At 37.8% G+C, this 16857-nt stretch overlaps 1 protein-coding gene and 1 long non-coding RNA gene across 2 annotated transcripts; both read left to right on the top strand.

Annotated features, from left to right (window-relative positions):
• The first annotated feature begins 4410 nt into the window (after nt 1-4410).
• On the top strand, nt 4411-5328 carry LOC102911374 (vomeronasal type-1 receptor 2-like). The gene has a single exon (XM_015989721.2). The coding sequence runs from the start codon at nt 4417-4419 to the stop codon at nt 5326-5328; it is 912 nt and encodes a 303-aa protein (XP_015845207.1). The 5' UTR covers nt 4411-4416.
• Nucleotides 5329-9366: 4038 nt separating this feature from the next.
• On the top strand, nt 9367-15955 carry LOC143273049 (uncharacterized). Its single transcript, XR_013050897.1, has 3 exons — nt 9367-9624; nt 13416-13494; nt 15495-15955. It is a non-coding gene; the product is annotated as an uncharacterized LOC143273049 (long non-coding RNA).
• Nucleotides 15956-16857: the final 902 nt, after the last annotated feature.

Below are 16857 nucleotides of genomic sequence, written 5' to 3'. Positions count from 1 at the left end.
CATGGTTCCAATGAATGTTTGATACCAATGAAGCTCAGCCTCCTGTAACTGCATGCTATGAGACACTGTATTCCTTCAGGCAGCAAAATCTCTGCACATTTCCCTCACACTTTAGAACTTTCAGTGCTCCCATTGGTCATGGTAGATGCACAGTGTCTGGAACATGGTGACAACTGTTCCTGCCAACCATGTTGTCCACAGCAGTCACACATTTGCCCCATGTCTGAGATGATATGGGGTCTCTGGGCCCCAACTAATATGTAAAATTATAATTTGTGCTCATCAGTTAGTTGATGATGAGCTGCTACTGGGCATTTCTGGGTAATCGACAGATAAAAGCTTCCATGATTGTTATTGGGTGATGTAAAAACTAAGCTCATTTGTGTGGTTATTTTTAAAAGTTGGATGATTGGGGCCTTTTCTTACTACCCCCTTCTTTGTGAGCATGTGTGATGGTGTCGTTATTCATTTGTTTGGTTATTTTTAAAAGTGGGATGATTGGGGACTTTTGTTACTTCCGCCTTCCATGTGAGCATATGTGTTGGTGTCATTTTTCAGATTTGTTTAAGCAACCATGTTGAGACTTCATGAACATAGCTTTCCCAACATTTTAGGAGATGCCATCACACAACGGATACATATATCCATGGCTCTTAAAGTCTTTCTGCTTCCTCTACTACAATGTGCCCTGAGCCCTGAATTCAGGGGTTGTATTGTGGGTGTATAACTGGAAATTGGCACAACACAACAACAACACAATCAGTTGTTGTCTGTTTTTGATCACTCATGCTTTTTCTGTTTTCTACCTTTGGATTACCTGTATTTTTTGTAATGATCTTTTGCGTTGAGAAGATTTTCCTTTAGTGATTAGAGCTACAAGTAATGAAGGAATTGCTTTGCATATAAGAAAATAGGCCCTACTTTGTTATCTGGCACCAAATTGTAAACACTGAAATCATGTATGTACAAGGCATATTTTACAAATTGAGCTGGTTTTATATATTTTATATACTGAGCTGTACTTACATATTAGTATAAAACATAGACCCATATATATTTACATGTAAAAAAAATTAAAGAAAAAGAGGCCGAAGGCCAAGAATTTGAGAATTGGAGTTTGTGTAGGTACTTGGAGGTGGTTGGAGAGAAGAAAGGCACAATGATGCAATTATGTTTTTTTTCTTTCAAAAATTAAAGAGATGCAGCTATACCTTATAAAAATTACTTACCTTCTATAACACAACTTAAATTATAGTTCTACAAATTGCTTCTTCTCAGAATAGTTAAATACAGGTGAGAATGTTGGAAAAATTTTTGAAAGTGTGGTTATTGGTGGGTAGGGTTATGTTTGCCCTGATTAAGCAGATGTGCCCCTTACTTCCATGTGTGTCGTGGCATTCACAGATACTGCAAGGCATGTAATTCTTGATTTTTATATATGAATCACCAAATTTTGTATTATCAACATTTTCTTCCTTTCCTTTTTATTGATTATTATTTTTTGGATTGTTCTTTATTATTTACGTTTTGCTAGGTTACAAAATAGCAAGTTTCCTTAAGGCATTTTCATACTTACTATTTTGATAGACTCAACCCCTCCCCTTCCTCCATTTCTCTTCCCTCATCCCAGCTTATATAGTCCAATATACACAGTTCCTTCCTTCACTTTCAAAACACATGTAGTGTTTTATCATCCTGATCACATTTGACCTATTCTTATGGGCCCCTTTCAAATTTTGTGAATGCTACCCACACTCACTCCCACATAAACACACATTTCTAAAAATTAGAAGCTGTGAAGTCATTCTTGTGACAGTGGGTATCTGTAGGGGGTAGCCATTCCAGCTTTGATCTGCAAGTTCCAACCCCCATTGAGACTCTGGCAACTGTCACGCCTACCAGACGGGGCCAGGGGAGGTGCCTGGAGATCCAAGATCTGGATGGTCCACCTCTACCATTCAGGGTCCTGGAACCAGTCGGTAGAGCACGAGACTCTTAATCTCAGGGTTGTGGGCTCGTGCCCCACGTTGGGCACCAGATATTGGTGAAATTATTAAGGCCACTCCATGTAGTTAAAAGGATATTTATTTAATGGTGTAACTTACAAATTAAGGGATAGGTAGGTTGCAGGGTCTGGGGAAGATGTATCGCAGTCCAGCAGTGTTCTCTGGAGCTCTGCTGGGTCCATCTTGACCTTTCAGGGTCCCAGAACAAAGAGAGCGCTGGCCCATCCAGATCTCGGGTCTCCAAGCGCATCCCCTGGCCGCGCTTCGTAGGCATGACAGTTGCCAGAGTCTCAATGGGGGTTGAAACTTCCAGATCAAAGCTGGAATGGCTACCCACTACAGGTATCTGTTTTTCTTGGCCTTTATTACATCATTTAATAGAGTATTTTCTGTTTCTGCTGCAGCCATTTCCTAGGGTGTTCTACATGAAAGTTCACAGGGAATGGGAGCCTGTATTTGGTAGTTCCTAATGTCTCAGTTCATATCCCCATTCTGTGTAAACTTCTTCAGGTCCTAGGCTGCATTGCCAGTTATACCCCAGCTCTTGATTGACAGCTGACTGTGAGGGGCTACAATGATCTCACTGGGGCTGCATGGTTCAACCAGGTACTGATTCACAACTGACACTGTCTCCTTCTACAAGGGAATCTCACCCAATTTAGGAATGGTTTGCAGACAACTTCTCTCATGAGAATAGAGTGTGGTGTCTTAATGGATTTCTTCAACTTCACTACACTGGTGGGCTGTGTAAACAAATGCCTTCTTTTCTGTCATTTCCACTCTAGACTTCTGAGTGGTGTCTGATTATCTCAGACACAGTTTCAAAAGAGACACTGAACATTTCTCCAGTAGCTATTACACATCAGATATTGTCCTTCTTTCAGTTTCTCCTAGCATATTTTGCTTATTTCATTCTGTTGTGCATTCATTGAGATTTTGTCACAACAGATTTTACCTTCTCCCTAACAGTCCTGACTTGAGTCCGCTCACATGTGTATGTGTCTCTGAGTTGTGACTTATCATAAGTGCTAGCTCATCACTCAATATGATGTACACTGTCCCTTGAAATACCATTCTATACCATTTTGTGCTTTTAATAATTTTTTTCTTATTTCAGACTGTTGTGGTCTAAAGACCAATAGATCACAGAGCCCAACCAAAGTCCGTATTCAGAGTTTATATTTAAGAGCCTTGGTGACTGCCTAGAGAGAAATACTTCCCCCAGAGCTGCCAGGCATCCCTTTTACATGGAGCTTCTAAAGGCAAATAATCTAGAAAATCATCATCCTGGCTAGCAATTGTCATGGGAAAGCAAAGCATGGAAGCAATTTACAAAATCCAAACTACGCAGTTAGCTGGGGGCAATTCAGCTCCCACCATCTAGAACAGAGTCAGGTATATTCCCAAGGGAATTATCATGGAGTGGGTAGAAAATGGACAGCCAATTTCAGGTTAAATCTAAGAAGGCTCCAGTTGAGAAAGATAGAAGAACTTTTACCCTATAACAAGACTATAGATTTTACTGGAACTATACATTTTTCATTAATATCTTTGGACTTTAGGTGAGATATACATTAAGAATTGCTTTAATAAAGAAAAGTGAACATGATCCAGTGAGTATATAGACAACACAAATTGGACTTGGTATTTTTCCTTTTCTAAAAATTGTTCTTTGGGGGAGGTCACAAGGAAGAGTGAGTAGACATGGGATAACAGGAAAGTGACTCTGATCAGGGTGCATTATGTGAAACCAAGTAATCAATAATAATGTTGTGTTGGAAAAACATATTGCTTTATTTAAGTCTTGTGGCTGTTCTTAAAGCTGATTTCTTTTACAACATGACTAGAAATATCAGTATATTCTGAAAGACTTACATTCAGTGCGTCTACACTGCCTGTAACAATTTTTTTTTGGTTTTTCGAGACACGGTTTCTCTGTGTAGCTTTGCGCCTTTCCTGGAACTCACTTGGTAGCCCAGGCTGGCCTCGAACTCACAGAGATCCACCTGGCTCTGCCTCCCGAGTGCTGAGATTAAAGGCGTGAGCCACCACTGCCCGGCTGCCTGTAACAATTTTTTAATGGGTCAACATCTTATCATCCTGAGTGTTTCATTTTTAGGAAACCTGATTGCTATTTTTCCATCAACACTTGCATTCTGAAGTATTAAGAATTTCAAAGTAACAACATAGAAAATAACTACTCCTGTCAAAAATTTGGGGGTAAGATTTTTTATGTAATCTAGGCTGGCCTTGAACTCCTGAATTTCAAGGACACTCAGTTTCGGCCTCTGAGGAGCTTCATGGATTAATGGCATCTTTCTTCACCCCTGACTACCATCATTTGTTATTATTCATTTGACCTAAGAAATAGTGTACCCATATTCATAAATGTATTAAACTGAATCACAGAATGAATATCTGGAATCTGGCTATCAGAATCATTTTCTTATCACAAACTACCACTGGAATTCTGGGAAATCTCCATCTTAAGTTCTACTATCTATTCCTTTACTACAGAGAATATACATTGAAGGTCACAGATTTGATTCTCGTGCATCTAATGGCAGCCAATGCCTTGGTCATTCTCTCTGCAGGAGTGCCCCAAACAATGGCAGTTTGGGGATTGAAGCAGTTCTTGAATGATTTTGGGTGTGACCTCCTACTGTACATTCAAGGATTTGCTCGAAGTGTGTCTATTGGCACCACTTGCCTCTTGAGTGTCTTCCAGGTCATGACCCTCAGTCCCAAGATATCCTGTTGGAAAGACCATACAGTCAAAGCTTCAAATTACATTAAATGCTCCATTTCCCTACTCTGGGTCTTCTACATGGTGATATGGTTCATTTTCCTTATGCACAAAATTATCAAAATGAAAAGCAAAAATATTACAAAAGGTCGAGATTTTGGATATTGCTCTACTGTAGAGCGTGATGAAATCAGTGACTCGTTCTATACAGCATTGGTGATTTGTCCTGAGTCCTTTTTTGCCGTGCTCATCACATGGTCCAGTGCCTCCATGATTGTCGTACTCTGCAGACACAAGAGGAGGGTTCAAAATATCCGCAGCTCTCATGGTTCCAGGAGAAACTACCCTGAGTCCAGAGCGACCCAGAACATCCTTGTCCTGTTGGCTACCTTCCTGGCTTTTTATATGCTCTCCACCATCTTGCGAGGCTGCATTGCTCTCTTGTATAATCACAGTTGGTGGCTGGTGTACATTTCTCGCCTCACTTCTCTTTGTTTTCCCTGTTTTGTACCATTTGTTATTATGAGACATTACTCAGTTTTGTCCTTATTCAGTTTGATATGGTTAAGAAAATAAATTTCTCCTAATTTTAGTATAACTATGTAAAATAATTAGTTTGTCTTGTCATACAAATTTTACTCATTTATCACCTTATGAAATCAACAAAGAAAGTTAAGGTTAGCCCCTTGTCTTCCTAAGACTAGTTAAATGAGTATGAGAGTTTTGTCAGATGGTTGAATCAACAGCCTATATGAACTGATCATACTGTATTTAGTGCACTATAATCTTCAACTTTCAGAAAGTGGAGTTTTTCCTTTGCCCATATGATGTGCAAAGAAGCCAATAACTTGTTGCCAATAGAACTGACTTTCTTGTGGCTTTTATACTCTCATGGAATCTTGCCTGCTTGCCTGCTGCAGGATAGACACCTGTGTATACCACACTCTACTTGCAAGGCAAACTGACATCATGGTGGAGGATAAATTGTACTTCTGGTGGCCCTTGTCCCATGACAGCCGCTCTAGCATCCTCTAGGACCAGAAATCATCTTCAATGATCATTTCCCATGTGTTTTGATTTCAGCTGTTCCAGAAAAAGTAAATGTTTGACTGTTCCCAACCTTTTAGTGACAGTGTTCAAAAAAGTCTGTGAAGATGAGCATTTCCTCTAGCCACGAAGGACAAAAATTGTGACTCCTATCTTTCACTTTGTACCAAAATTAATTAAAATTATGTTTATGTTTATGAGGTGATCTTCAATTTTGTTAGATAGTATTTTTCTTTTCATTTAATAAACTTTTTTTTTCTCATATTATATTACCTGAGTACAGTTTTCTCTCATTTTAATCCTCTTAGTTACACCCACATCCTCTCCCATCTAGATCCATTCACTTTTGGTTTCTTATTGGAAAAAAACAGGCTTCTGAGAGGTAACTAAAAAAAATAATAAAATGTAATGAGCTCAAACAAAACTCATCATATCGAAATTGGACAAGCCAGCCAGCAGAAAAAAATAAAGGGAATTCAAGTGAAGTGCCAAGATTCAGAGATTCATTTGTTTCTGTATCCAGGAGTCCCACAGAAGTACTGAACTAAAAGTTATCATTTAAATACAGAGGGCTTGGAGCAGACAATGTAGATCCTGTGATTGCTGCTTCAGTCTCTGTGAGTTCCCATGAGCTTTGCTCAGTTGAGAGAACCTGGCCCTCGTGATGTCCTCCTCTGCCCCGTTAGTCTCACCCACTCCTTCTGCCTCCTCTTCTGTGTGGTTCCCTGAGATATGACGGGAGAAATTTGATGGATAGAACTCATTTAGAACTGTGTGTTCAAAGGTCTATCTATCTGTCTGTCTATCTATCTATCTATCAATCAATCAATCTATCTATCTATCTATCATCTATCATCTATCTATCTACCTGTCTATATCTCTGAGTATGAGTGTGTGTGTGTGTGTGTGTGTGGAGAGAGAGAGAGAGAGAGAGAGAGAGAGAGAGAGAGAGAGAGAGAGAGAGAGATCTGGCTATGGGTCTCTGTTTTTGATCCCATCTGTTACAGAAGAAAGCCTCTCTGATATTGGCAGAATATGACACAGATTTATGAGTATAACAGAATAATATTAGGAGTCATTTACCTTTCTTTTCTATTTTTTTCTTTTATTAGATAAGTAATCTTTGATTTAACCCTAGGACACTTGAATATCTAGCCTCTGGGTTTGGTAACCAAACATTATCAGGTATGGATTTTATCTCATTGACTAGGACTTCAGTCAAATCAGACATTGGCTGGTTAGTCCTAAATGGTTTCTCCCCACCATTACTTGAATATATTTGCAAGTAGTTAGATCAAAGGTTTTCCGGTTGGTTCATAGACACTAGAAGATGGGGGTAAAATTTCTATGCAGCCATCAGCTGGACCTCTCCATGTTCTGTGACTTGTATGGGTGTTGTCTTCAGCAGTGGGTCCTTGCCAGTTTGTTGAGAGCAAGCCATTCTCTTGGTAACTGCCTGGCCTCTCTGGTGATTTCCATATGTATATTGGATGGTGTTGTGTGTTAACTTGATTTAAGCTGGAGTCATCAAAGGAGCCTTGGCTGAGAACATGCCTTCATGAGCTCCAGCTGTAATGCATTTTTTCAATTACTGATTGATGTGGGAGAGGCCTGTCTATGGGGGTGTTGCCATCCATGGGCTAATGGTCCTAGGTTCTATAAGAAATCAGCTGAGCATCCTATGAGAAGCAAACCAGTAAGTAGCTCTCTTCCTTGGCCTCTACCTCAGCTAGTACATCTAGGTTCTAGACCTGTTTGAGTTCCATTATGACATCCTCAAATGATGGACTATGATCTGGAAGTGTAAGCCAAATGATCCTTTTGGGGATCAACTTGTCCTTTGGTCATGGAATTTTGTGTCAGCAATAGAAACACTAACTAAGACATTTTGGGATGCTTTGACCAACAGCTCAATTAGATGAAACAGGCTTGGTACTAGGAGCTTTGTTGACATGAGATGGCCAGTTGGGCTTCTTCCTTCCTCATTACTTGGGAATTCAATTAGCATCACATTCACATAGAAAGTTTCCACTGAACTAGAACTGGGTTTCCATACTGCCCATCAAATGTCCTTCATTTCCAGCTGTCTCCCCTCCGTCATTCCCTCTCTCAAACCCATTTCCCCTTCTGTCCCATCTGAACTTCTTAATCTTGTCTCTCCTCTACTCTGGTTCCAGTACAACCATAAAGTTATTATATTTCCTTGTCCCAGGGAGATCTATGTGTCTCCCCTAGTTTCTACCTCTATGCTTAATTTCTCTGGGTCTACAGGTTATGGCTTTGTTATCATTTATTTAAAATCATATCCAGGAATAAATGAACACATACCATTTTTATCTTTCCAGGTCTAGGATATCTCACTAAGGATTTTTTTCTAGTTCTACCCATTTGTCTGCAAATTTCTTTGTTTTAAGAGATGAGTATTACTCATTTGGGCAAAGGTTTCACATTTTCTCCAATCATTATTATGTTGAGGGACATTTAGCTTGTTTCCAATTTCTGACTAGTATGATTAGAGCAGCAATGAATATGTTTCATCAAGTGTTCCAGTAGTTGGATGAAAAATCCTTTGGGTAAAAGTTTAAGAGTTGTATAGCTGTGTCTTGAGGTAGATTGAGTTCCAATATTTTGAGGAGCCACCATACTGACTTCAATAGTGGCTGTGCTTACTCCCAACAGCATTGGAGGAGTGTTCCCCTTACTCAAGTCCTTACCAGCATGAGCAGTCAATTGTTTAATTAATCTTAGCCATTCTGACAGGTTCTGACATTACATTATGTTGGAATCTCAAAATTATTTTGATTTGTAGTTTTTGGGTTTCTAAGAATTTTGAACATTTCTGTGTTCCTCATTTGAGTTTCATTTTCAAAATCACTATTGTTTATATGTCTGTTTAAATTGTTTATCTCATCTTGATTTAACTTGAATCATGAAAATTATCCATTTCCTTTATACTTTTCCAGTTTGGTGGAGTAGATGTTTTTAAAGAATATTCTTATGATTCTCTGGATTCCCTTTTGTTTTGTTGCTATTTCCACTTGTAATTTCAAATTTTGTTGACTTGGATATTCTCTCCCATTTAGTTCATTAGATAAGGGTTTGTCAATTTTATTGATTTTTCTGAAGCAACCAACATTTTGTTTTATTTACTTTTTTTATTGGTATTGTGGGTTATTTTTTTCTTTCAGGCCTGAGTGTGAGTATCCATTGCTGCCTGCTTCTTTGGAGTATGATTTCTATATTTTGTTTTAGAGCTTTCAGGTGTGCCATTAAATTATTAGTATGAGATCTCTCCTTTATGATTGACTCAGTGCTAAGAACTTGCATCATAAAACCTTCATCATTGTGTCCCAGAAATTTGGATATGCTGTGTATTCATTTTCATTCAATTCTTGAATATCTTTCATTTCTTTCTTAATTTTTATCTTGAAGCATTTTTCATTCAGTTGGTTATGTTCAGTTTCCAACCGTTTCTAATCTTTCTGCTGTTTCTGTTGTTGATACCTGTCATGTCTGCCTCGACCAGAAAGGAAGACACAACACCAGACTCTTCTCCAAGCAGTTTATTCAGGAACCTTGAAACAATCTTCTGACTTCTGACCCCGGGGAAAGCCAACCCATAACCTAAATAGCTTCTGGGCAGCCAACCCCAATCTGCCACGTGGGTACTGCGGATAGGTCCAGGTGTGCGGAAGCAAGCCAAATAAGGAGTTGTTTATCACAGAGAGCACTTACCATTGGGAAGGTGGAAGGCAGAAGCCAGTGCCATCTTTGAGGCGCGGCTATATGCAGCTCTCTACAGATACCCAATTTTAATCCATAGTGGTAAGATTGCCTCTATAGTATTATTTCAATTTTTTGTGTCTGTTGAGACTTGACTGGGGTCTGAGTTTGTGGTCACATTTGGACAATGTTCTGTGAGGTATGGAGCAGCATGTATATACTTTGTCCCCAAGTGCTGTGTTCTATCTCTGAGTTCCATTTGGTTTATAATGTCAGTTATGTCTATCCCTCTCTCTTTAGTTTTTTTCTGGCTGATCTGTCTCTTGGGGAGATCTGGGTACTGAATTCTCCCACTATCACAGTGTGAGGATTCATATATGATTTAGTTGTCCTGTTTCTTTTACAGACCTCATGTTTGTTGCATAGATATTATGAAATGAAATGTAATATTGGTCGATTTTTCCTTTTCTGTTATGTAGTGTCCTTCTATAACCATTCAGATAAGTTGTGGTTTGCAGTCTATTTTGTCAAATATTAAAATGGTTGCTTCAGCTTGCCTTTTATGCCCAATTTCTTAGTATATCTTTTTCTACCTTTTTTCACTAATGCAATGTCTCTCCTTGAGGTTAACAGAGGTTACTTGGATACAGCAGAAGAGTGAATCCTGATTTTGCATTCATTTTGTTGGTGCTTTTTAAAGGGCATTGAGACCATTGATGTTACAATATCAATGTGCAGTGTTTGTGGGTTGTGTGTATATTAGTGTGTGTGTGTGTGTTTCCCTTCTTTGGACTGGCTTTCTGGGATTATTTATTCCTTGCTTTTATTGGTTGTGATTAACCTTCTTCTACTGGAATTTTCCTACCACCTTCTGTGTGGCAGGATTTGTAGTTAGATATTGTTTAAGTATATTATTATCATGGAAAGTCTTGTTTTCTCCAACTATGGTCATTGCAAATATTGCTGGGTGTAGTAGTCTGGAATGGCAGCTGTGATCTCTTAGAGTTTGTAGCACATCTTAAGTTTATATCTCATCTTTTTATGCTCATTCTCCTTTAGGTTTTTGATTAAGAAATGAAGTATGATTCTAATAATTCTTCCTTTATATTTACTAGATTTTTTCACTTGCTGCTTTTAATATTCTTTAAGTTCTTATGGGATAATTGACAGGCATGTGCACTGTGGATTCAAGGTAAAATGTCTTTGAAGCTATTGGGATTTGACACTCATGAATGGAGATGTGCTAAGAGGCAGAAAGGTCTGAGGAGTTTCACAGATAGAAGAAAGCCCATGTTTTGTCATGGCTTGCTCAATACCCTGGGAATGATGGCAGATAAGGAACTAATATCCAGTATTTACAAAGCCCTTTAGAAATTATGTATCAAGGAAAAAATTGACAATTATCAATGAGTTAATGAATTGATTTTTTTTCTCCAACAAGAAATGCAAATGGCCAATAAGTATTTCAAAAAATGTGTTTAACACCCTCATCATCATGAAAATAAAAATTAAGGTTATTTTATAGTACCAATTCACCACATTCAAAGTACTGTTATCAAAATAGTTGACAAGAAATGTTGGAGGTGATGAGAGCAAGAGCAAGGAGTTATTCTTTTTCACTGCTGCCAGGGGTGCAAATTAATACTTCCATTGTGGAAATGACTGTAGGTGAATTTCTAAACAATCTTATTAAATAAAAAATATGGAGCTAGATATAGGGGTAAAAGCTTTAGAGAGATCAGTGAAATAGGCAAAGCCACAACTAACCTTGCCTCACCAACTTGGCATCTTACTAATGCAAGTTACTTCCTGTCTACCTATACCTATAAGCCTTGCTGGTCTACCATCTGATTTGTTCTCTCTGTTCAGCTACATCATTTCTTCTTCCTGCCCAGTTTTGTCACTTAATGTCTGTTTGTTCAGATCTCCAGACCTCCATGTTTAACTAGTACTGGAATTTAAGGTGTGTGCCATCACACCTGGCTCTGTTTCCAGTGTGGCCTTGAACTCACATAGATCCAGACAGATCCGTGCCTGCCAAGTGATATGACTAAGGTCATGTGCTACCATTGCCTGACTTATTTGTTTACTTATAATGGCTGTTCCTATTCCTCTGATCTCCAGGCAAGCTTTATATATTAAAGTACAAATAAAATATCATCACATTTCAGGACAAGTAAAATATCACATTTCCTCTTTTTTGGATAATAAAATGAGAGAAAAAAAGAAAAATAAAGACAAAGAAAAAAGAGGATATAGATAAGAGGTAGATAGAAACATAAATGATAGAATAAAGTGTAGATTATTATTGAACCTACTCTGAAAAGAAAAAAGACAGAATATAGATAAAAAGGTAGATTATTGAATCTAGTTTTAAAAGCAACTACTAGTTTTAAATATTTTACATGGGATTGGATTTTTGTATATTATATACAAATTATTTATATTGATACCAATTTGAGATTGATATATTGTACATATGTTTCTAATCTTCTTCAGGATATTGTACCTGTATAGTTCATTTAACAATGTAATGCAATTTGCTAATCTTGAAAGTTATTATTACCAACTATTAAGACATAAAGAAATTAAAGTTAGTAGTTAGTCATTACATGAACTTGTAGTCATATTAGGTATGTTCTCAAGATCAAGCAGAGTTTTATTTTAGATAGATGGGTCATTTTCAAACCCTTCAGAAATCTACAGAATATGGCATTTAAGATATTTTAATAACACTGTTTTCCCCCCTTTTTTTATGACTATGAGACATGTCTGCTTCTGGCAGCACCAACTTCAGAAAAGATATGGTCATTGAGCAAACTGCATATGTAGTTAACTTTCACTGTGGCAAATATTAGCCACTGGGCAACAAAGTGCCCTCTCATCTACTGCTGACAGTATATTGTCCAAAATGGACAAACAGGACACGAAAAAGGGGCTACCAATCCTTGCCAAGACAAGTGTGGATGCAGCTTTGGCAACAGGAATCCTCTGAGGGTAGGACAATATGGCACCATCGCTGAAGTGGCTTTGCAATCCAGAAAAGGGACAGTGCCCCTTTCTTCGAAGGCAGCCGAATAGGCAGTGGGTTGATGGCTCCTGGTGTGCAGTGGAACAGTAGCTGAAACAGTTCTTCTTGGAGGAGTAACTAGGTTGATGGAGTCTGGCCTCTCAATGTTAGACTGGCATTTAATAAAAGATATGAAGCCATCCACAAACCGAGAAAAATGGGAAGCTGAATTCAAAACACACCAGTAGTTTCCAGAATTTAAAATTCTTAACCATGACATGATTCTTGTGGAATTCAGATTTACCTGGTACATGGAATACTTGCACTGAATATTTTGTTGAGCTGTAGGCCTTGTGTACATCCTATTTCACAAATGAGTCTGTCACATATGCTAAGCCTGTTATACTGAAGATGATGCCCAAATGTGTAGAGAAACCTCTGGTAACTGTCAAGGAAGCTTGCTGTTTCTGTCATAACTCATGTTTTTTGGAAGTTACTTGTTTGCACTTCCTCTTTTACTAGGTAATATTATTTACTTCTCAGGTCTCTGAGGGAGTTGATGATTAGATAGTTATACTTTGTTAAGAAATTCAGAAAAGAAACTCACTAGGTTGTGTTAAAAATGTTTAAGTATGAAAAACATCAAAAGATAAGTTTTCGGTTCATAATACAAGATATGATAGAAAGTGAATTAGGTACATTTTGGATTCACCAAAATAGGATAGATATGGCATATTTTCTCTGAATTTGACAAATGCAAATGGACTAGACATTGTTGATTTATTTATTGCTTGTATATAATGTATATAGTTATTGTACTTATTGTATATAGTTTTTTTATATTAGTTATAATGTTTTTTTTTATTTTTCTATTATTTTTTAGGGGTGAAAGCCTTAGAGAAATCTGTGAAATAGGGAAAGCCACAGCTATCCTTACCTCACCAACTCGGCAGCTTCCAAATGTGAGTTACTTCCTGTCTTTCTATACCTATATGCCTTGCTATTCTTCCATATGATTTGTTCTCTCTCTCCAGCTACATCACTTTTTCTTCCTGCCCAGCTCTGTTGATTAATGTCTGTTTGTTCAGACCTCCAGACCTCCATGATTAACTAGTGGTGGGATTTATGTGTGTGCCACCATACCTGGCTCTGTTTCCAGTGTGGCTGTGAACTCGTGAACTCACATAGATCCAGACAGATTTCTGCCTGCCAAGTGATAAGATTAAGGGCATGTGTTACCATTGCATGACTTCTTTGCTTACTTATAATGGCTGTTTCTATTCCTCTGATCTCCAGGGAAGCTTTATTAATTAAAGCACAAATAAAATATTACATTTCAGGACAAGTAACATATCACATATCCTCTATTTTGGGATAATAAAAAGAAAAAAAAAAGAAATTCATCCCTATAGATATTATTAGAAGGAAAACAACAAAAGAAATTTAACTAGACCAACAAAAACACAGAAAATAGACATTTTCACACAAGCAAAATGCACAAAATGGACAGACATACAGACACACACACAATCACACACACACACACACACACAACCACACCACACCCCCACCAACAAAATAACAAAATTAACAATTATTGTTCATTAATATCTCTCAATATGAGTGGAATAATTCCTCAATAAAAAGACATAAGCAAACAGAATGGATAAGGTAACAGAATCCACTCTTCTGCTGTTTACAAGAAACATACCTCAACATTAAAGACTCCATATCTAACAAAGCACTGATACCCAAAATATATAAAGAAATCAAGATATTAAACATCAACAAACTAAATAATTCATTTTAAAATGGAGTAGAGATCTAAACAGAATGCTCAACAGAAGAGTCTGAATTGGCTGAGCAACACTTACAAAGAAATGTACAACTTCCTTTACAAGGAGTGAAGTGCAATTCAAAATAACTCATAAATGCTATTTTTTACCCATCAGAATAGCTAAGATCAATAACACAAGGGACATCTCATGCTGGTGAGGATTTAGAGCAAGGAATCAATCCTCCCCTGCTTGTGGGAGTTCAAACTTGTATAGCCACTATTGAAAAGAAATTGTTGGTTTCTTAAATAATGGGAAACTTTCTACCTCAAAACCATAACACTCCTGGGCATATACCCAAAGATATTCCATCCCATCACAAGGACACTTACTCAACTATGTTCATAGCAGCTTCATTCACAATAGTCAGAATCTAGAAAAACCTAGATGTCACCCAAGTAAAGAAGGGATAATGAAAATGTTGTACATTTACACATTGGAGTATTACTCTGCTGTTAAAAAATATCATGAAATTTGCAGGCAATCTGAAAAAAAAAGTTGATCTTGAAAAAAATCATCCTGATGAGGTAATCAAGATCCAGAAAGAATAACATGGTATATACTCACTTATAAATGGATATTATTTGTAACGTAAAAAGTAATCATGCTATCATCCACAGACTCAGAGAGGCTAAGTAACACAGTGAAATTAATGAGTGCACAAGGATCTCCCTGTAAAGGGAAAATAGAATAGATTTCACACATTTACTGTCATGGGGTGGAGTTGGGATCAGTAGTGATCAAGTTGTGGGGGGAAGGGAGAAAAAAATGGGAGAAACTACTAGAATTGGGGGCACATTTCAGAAGTACTAATACAGTGCCATGAAAACACAATGGAATCTACCAGGGTAACCCTAACAACAACAAACCTGGTGTAATAGGGTCATGAACATCATGGGAGTAACTAACAATTTCATGAAGAACTCAAGGTTCACTTCCCACGATGGAACCTATGTATTGAGATAGTACCAGGGACAAGAATATGTGGCTATGGGGTACATAGTCCCAGTGGTAAATCCACTGAATAAATACAAAGACCATCTGTATAATGATATTAACCCAAATTTTGTTGGTGTTGGTCTTGTTTTCATTACTTTGGTATCTTATGACAGAGTTTCTCTTTGTAGCTTTGGCTGTCCTTGGATTCCCTCTGAAGAAAAGGCTGGATTCAAACTCAAAGACATCTAACTGTCTCTGCCTCCCAAGTGCTGGGATTAAAGGCAAGCACCACCACTTCCCAGCCATAATTTTGATCCAGTTAAGCAGACTTTACTTCTGTGTACAGCAAAGCTGGTCCAGCAGCTGTGTCCCCTCATGTGGGGCTTAGAAGACCAGCCACAGATAAATTTCTAGACTCCTTTTTGTTGTTGCCTGAGGATTTGGCAACATAGGAAACTTGAAAAAATATAGGAGCAGATAACAGTTTAAGATTAACTAGCAGAACATCATGTGGTTTGGGAAAGGATGGAGGTCAAAATAAAGTCAAGGTGCGGAGTCAAATTCCAAAAACCATAGAATTAAATTTTAAAGTAAATAGAAATGAACTTATTTTGATATTGTAACAAGATGGCTACCAATACAAAAATATAGTCAGGCCAGGCGGTGGTGGCGCACGCCTTTAATCCCAGCACTCGGGAGGCAGAGCCAGGCGAATCGATGTGAGTTCAAGGCCAGCCTGGGCTACCAAGTGAGCTCCAGGAAAGGCGCAAAGCTATGCAGAGAAACCCTGTCTTGAAAAACCAAAAAAAAAATAAAATATATGTATATATATATATATATATATATATATATATATATATATATATATATATATATATATATAGTCAGACTGGTTCATCACCTGGGAAGAACCTACTACTATTATTCTGGTAAAAGAACATATTGACAAACTATTTACTAAGCTCTTAACTTTATATCAATTGATTAATATATTTCTCAACTATTATTAGAAAAGCTTCTGTTTTCAGTCTGTCGGGAATGACACAGATGCCCAGATCATGCAAGATATTGAGAATAAGATGTGCTAGAAAATCCACCTAAAATGGACATCTTTATAATACCTCTTATATAGCTGAATTTTTTCTGTGTCCCACCTGTCCCACAGTTGGGACAAATCTCTCACCCACAATCCCTCAGCCTTTTATGAAATAATCACAAAGAGGCTTAATATTAACTAAAACTGCTCGGCCATTAGCTTAGGCCTACCACTGACTAGTTCTTACATTTAAACTAACTCATTTCTGTTCATCTATATGTCGCCACATGTCCCATGGCTTTACCTGTGTGCCAGTATATGCTGCTCCCTGGATAGTGGGCTGGCGTCTCCCCACCCAGGCTTCTTCTTCCCAGAGTTCTCCTTGTCTGTTTATCCCACCTATTTTTCTTGCCTGGCTACTGGTCAATCAGCACCTTATTAAATCAGTATACAAAAGCATTATCCCACAGAACTCTTCCTTCAAAAATTAAGGATCATCATGAAAGACGAGGCAG

This window comes from Peromyscus maniculatus, chromosome 1 (assembly GCF_049852395.1).
Source record: "Peromyscus maniculatus bairdii isolate BWxNUB_F1_BW_parent chromosome 1, HU_Pman_BW_mat_3.1, whole genome shotgun sequence".
Lineage (NCBI taxonomy): Eukaryota > Metazoa > Chordata > Mammalia > Rodentia > Cricetidae > Peromyscus > Peromyscus maniculatus.
This window is presented reverse-complemented; position numbering and strand designations above follow the sequence as displayed.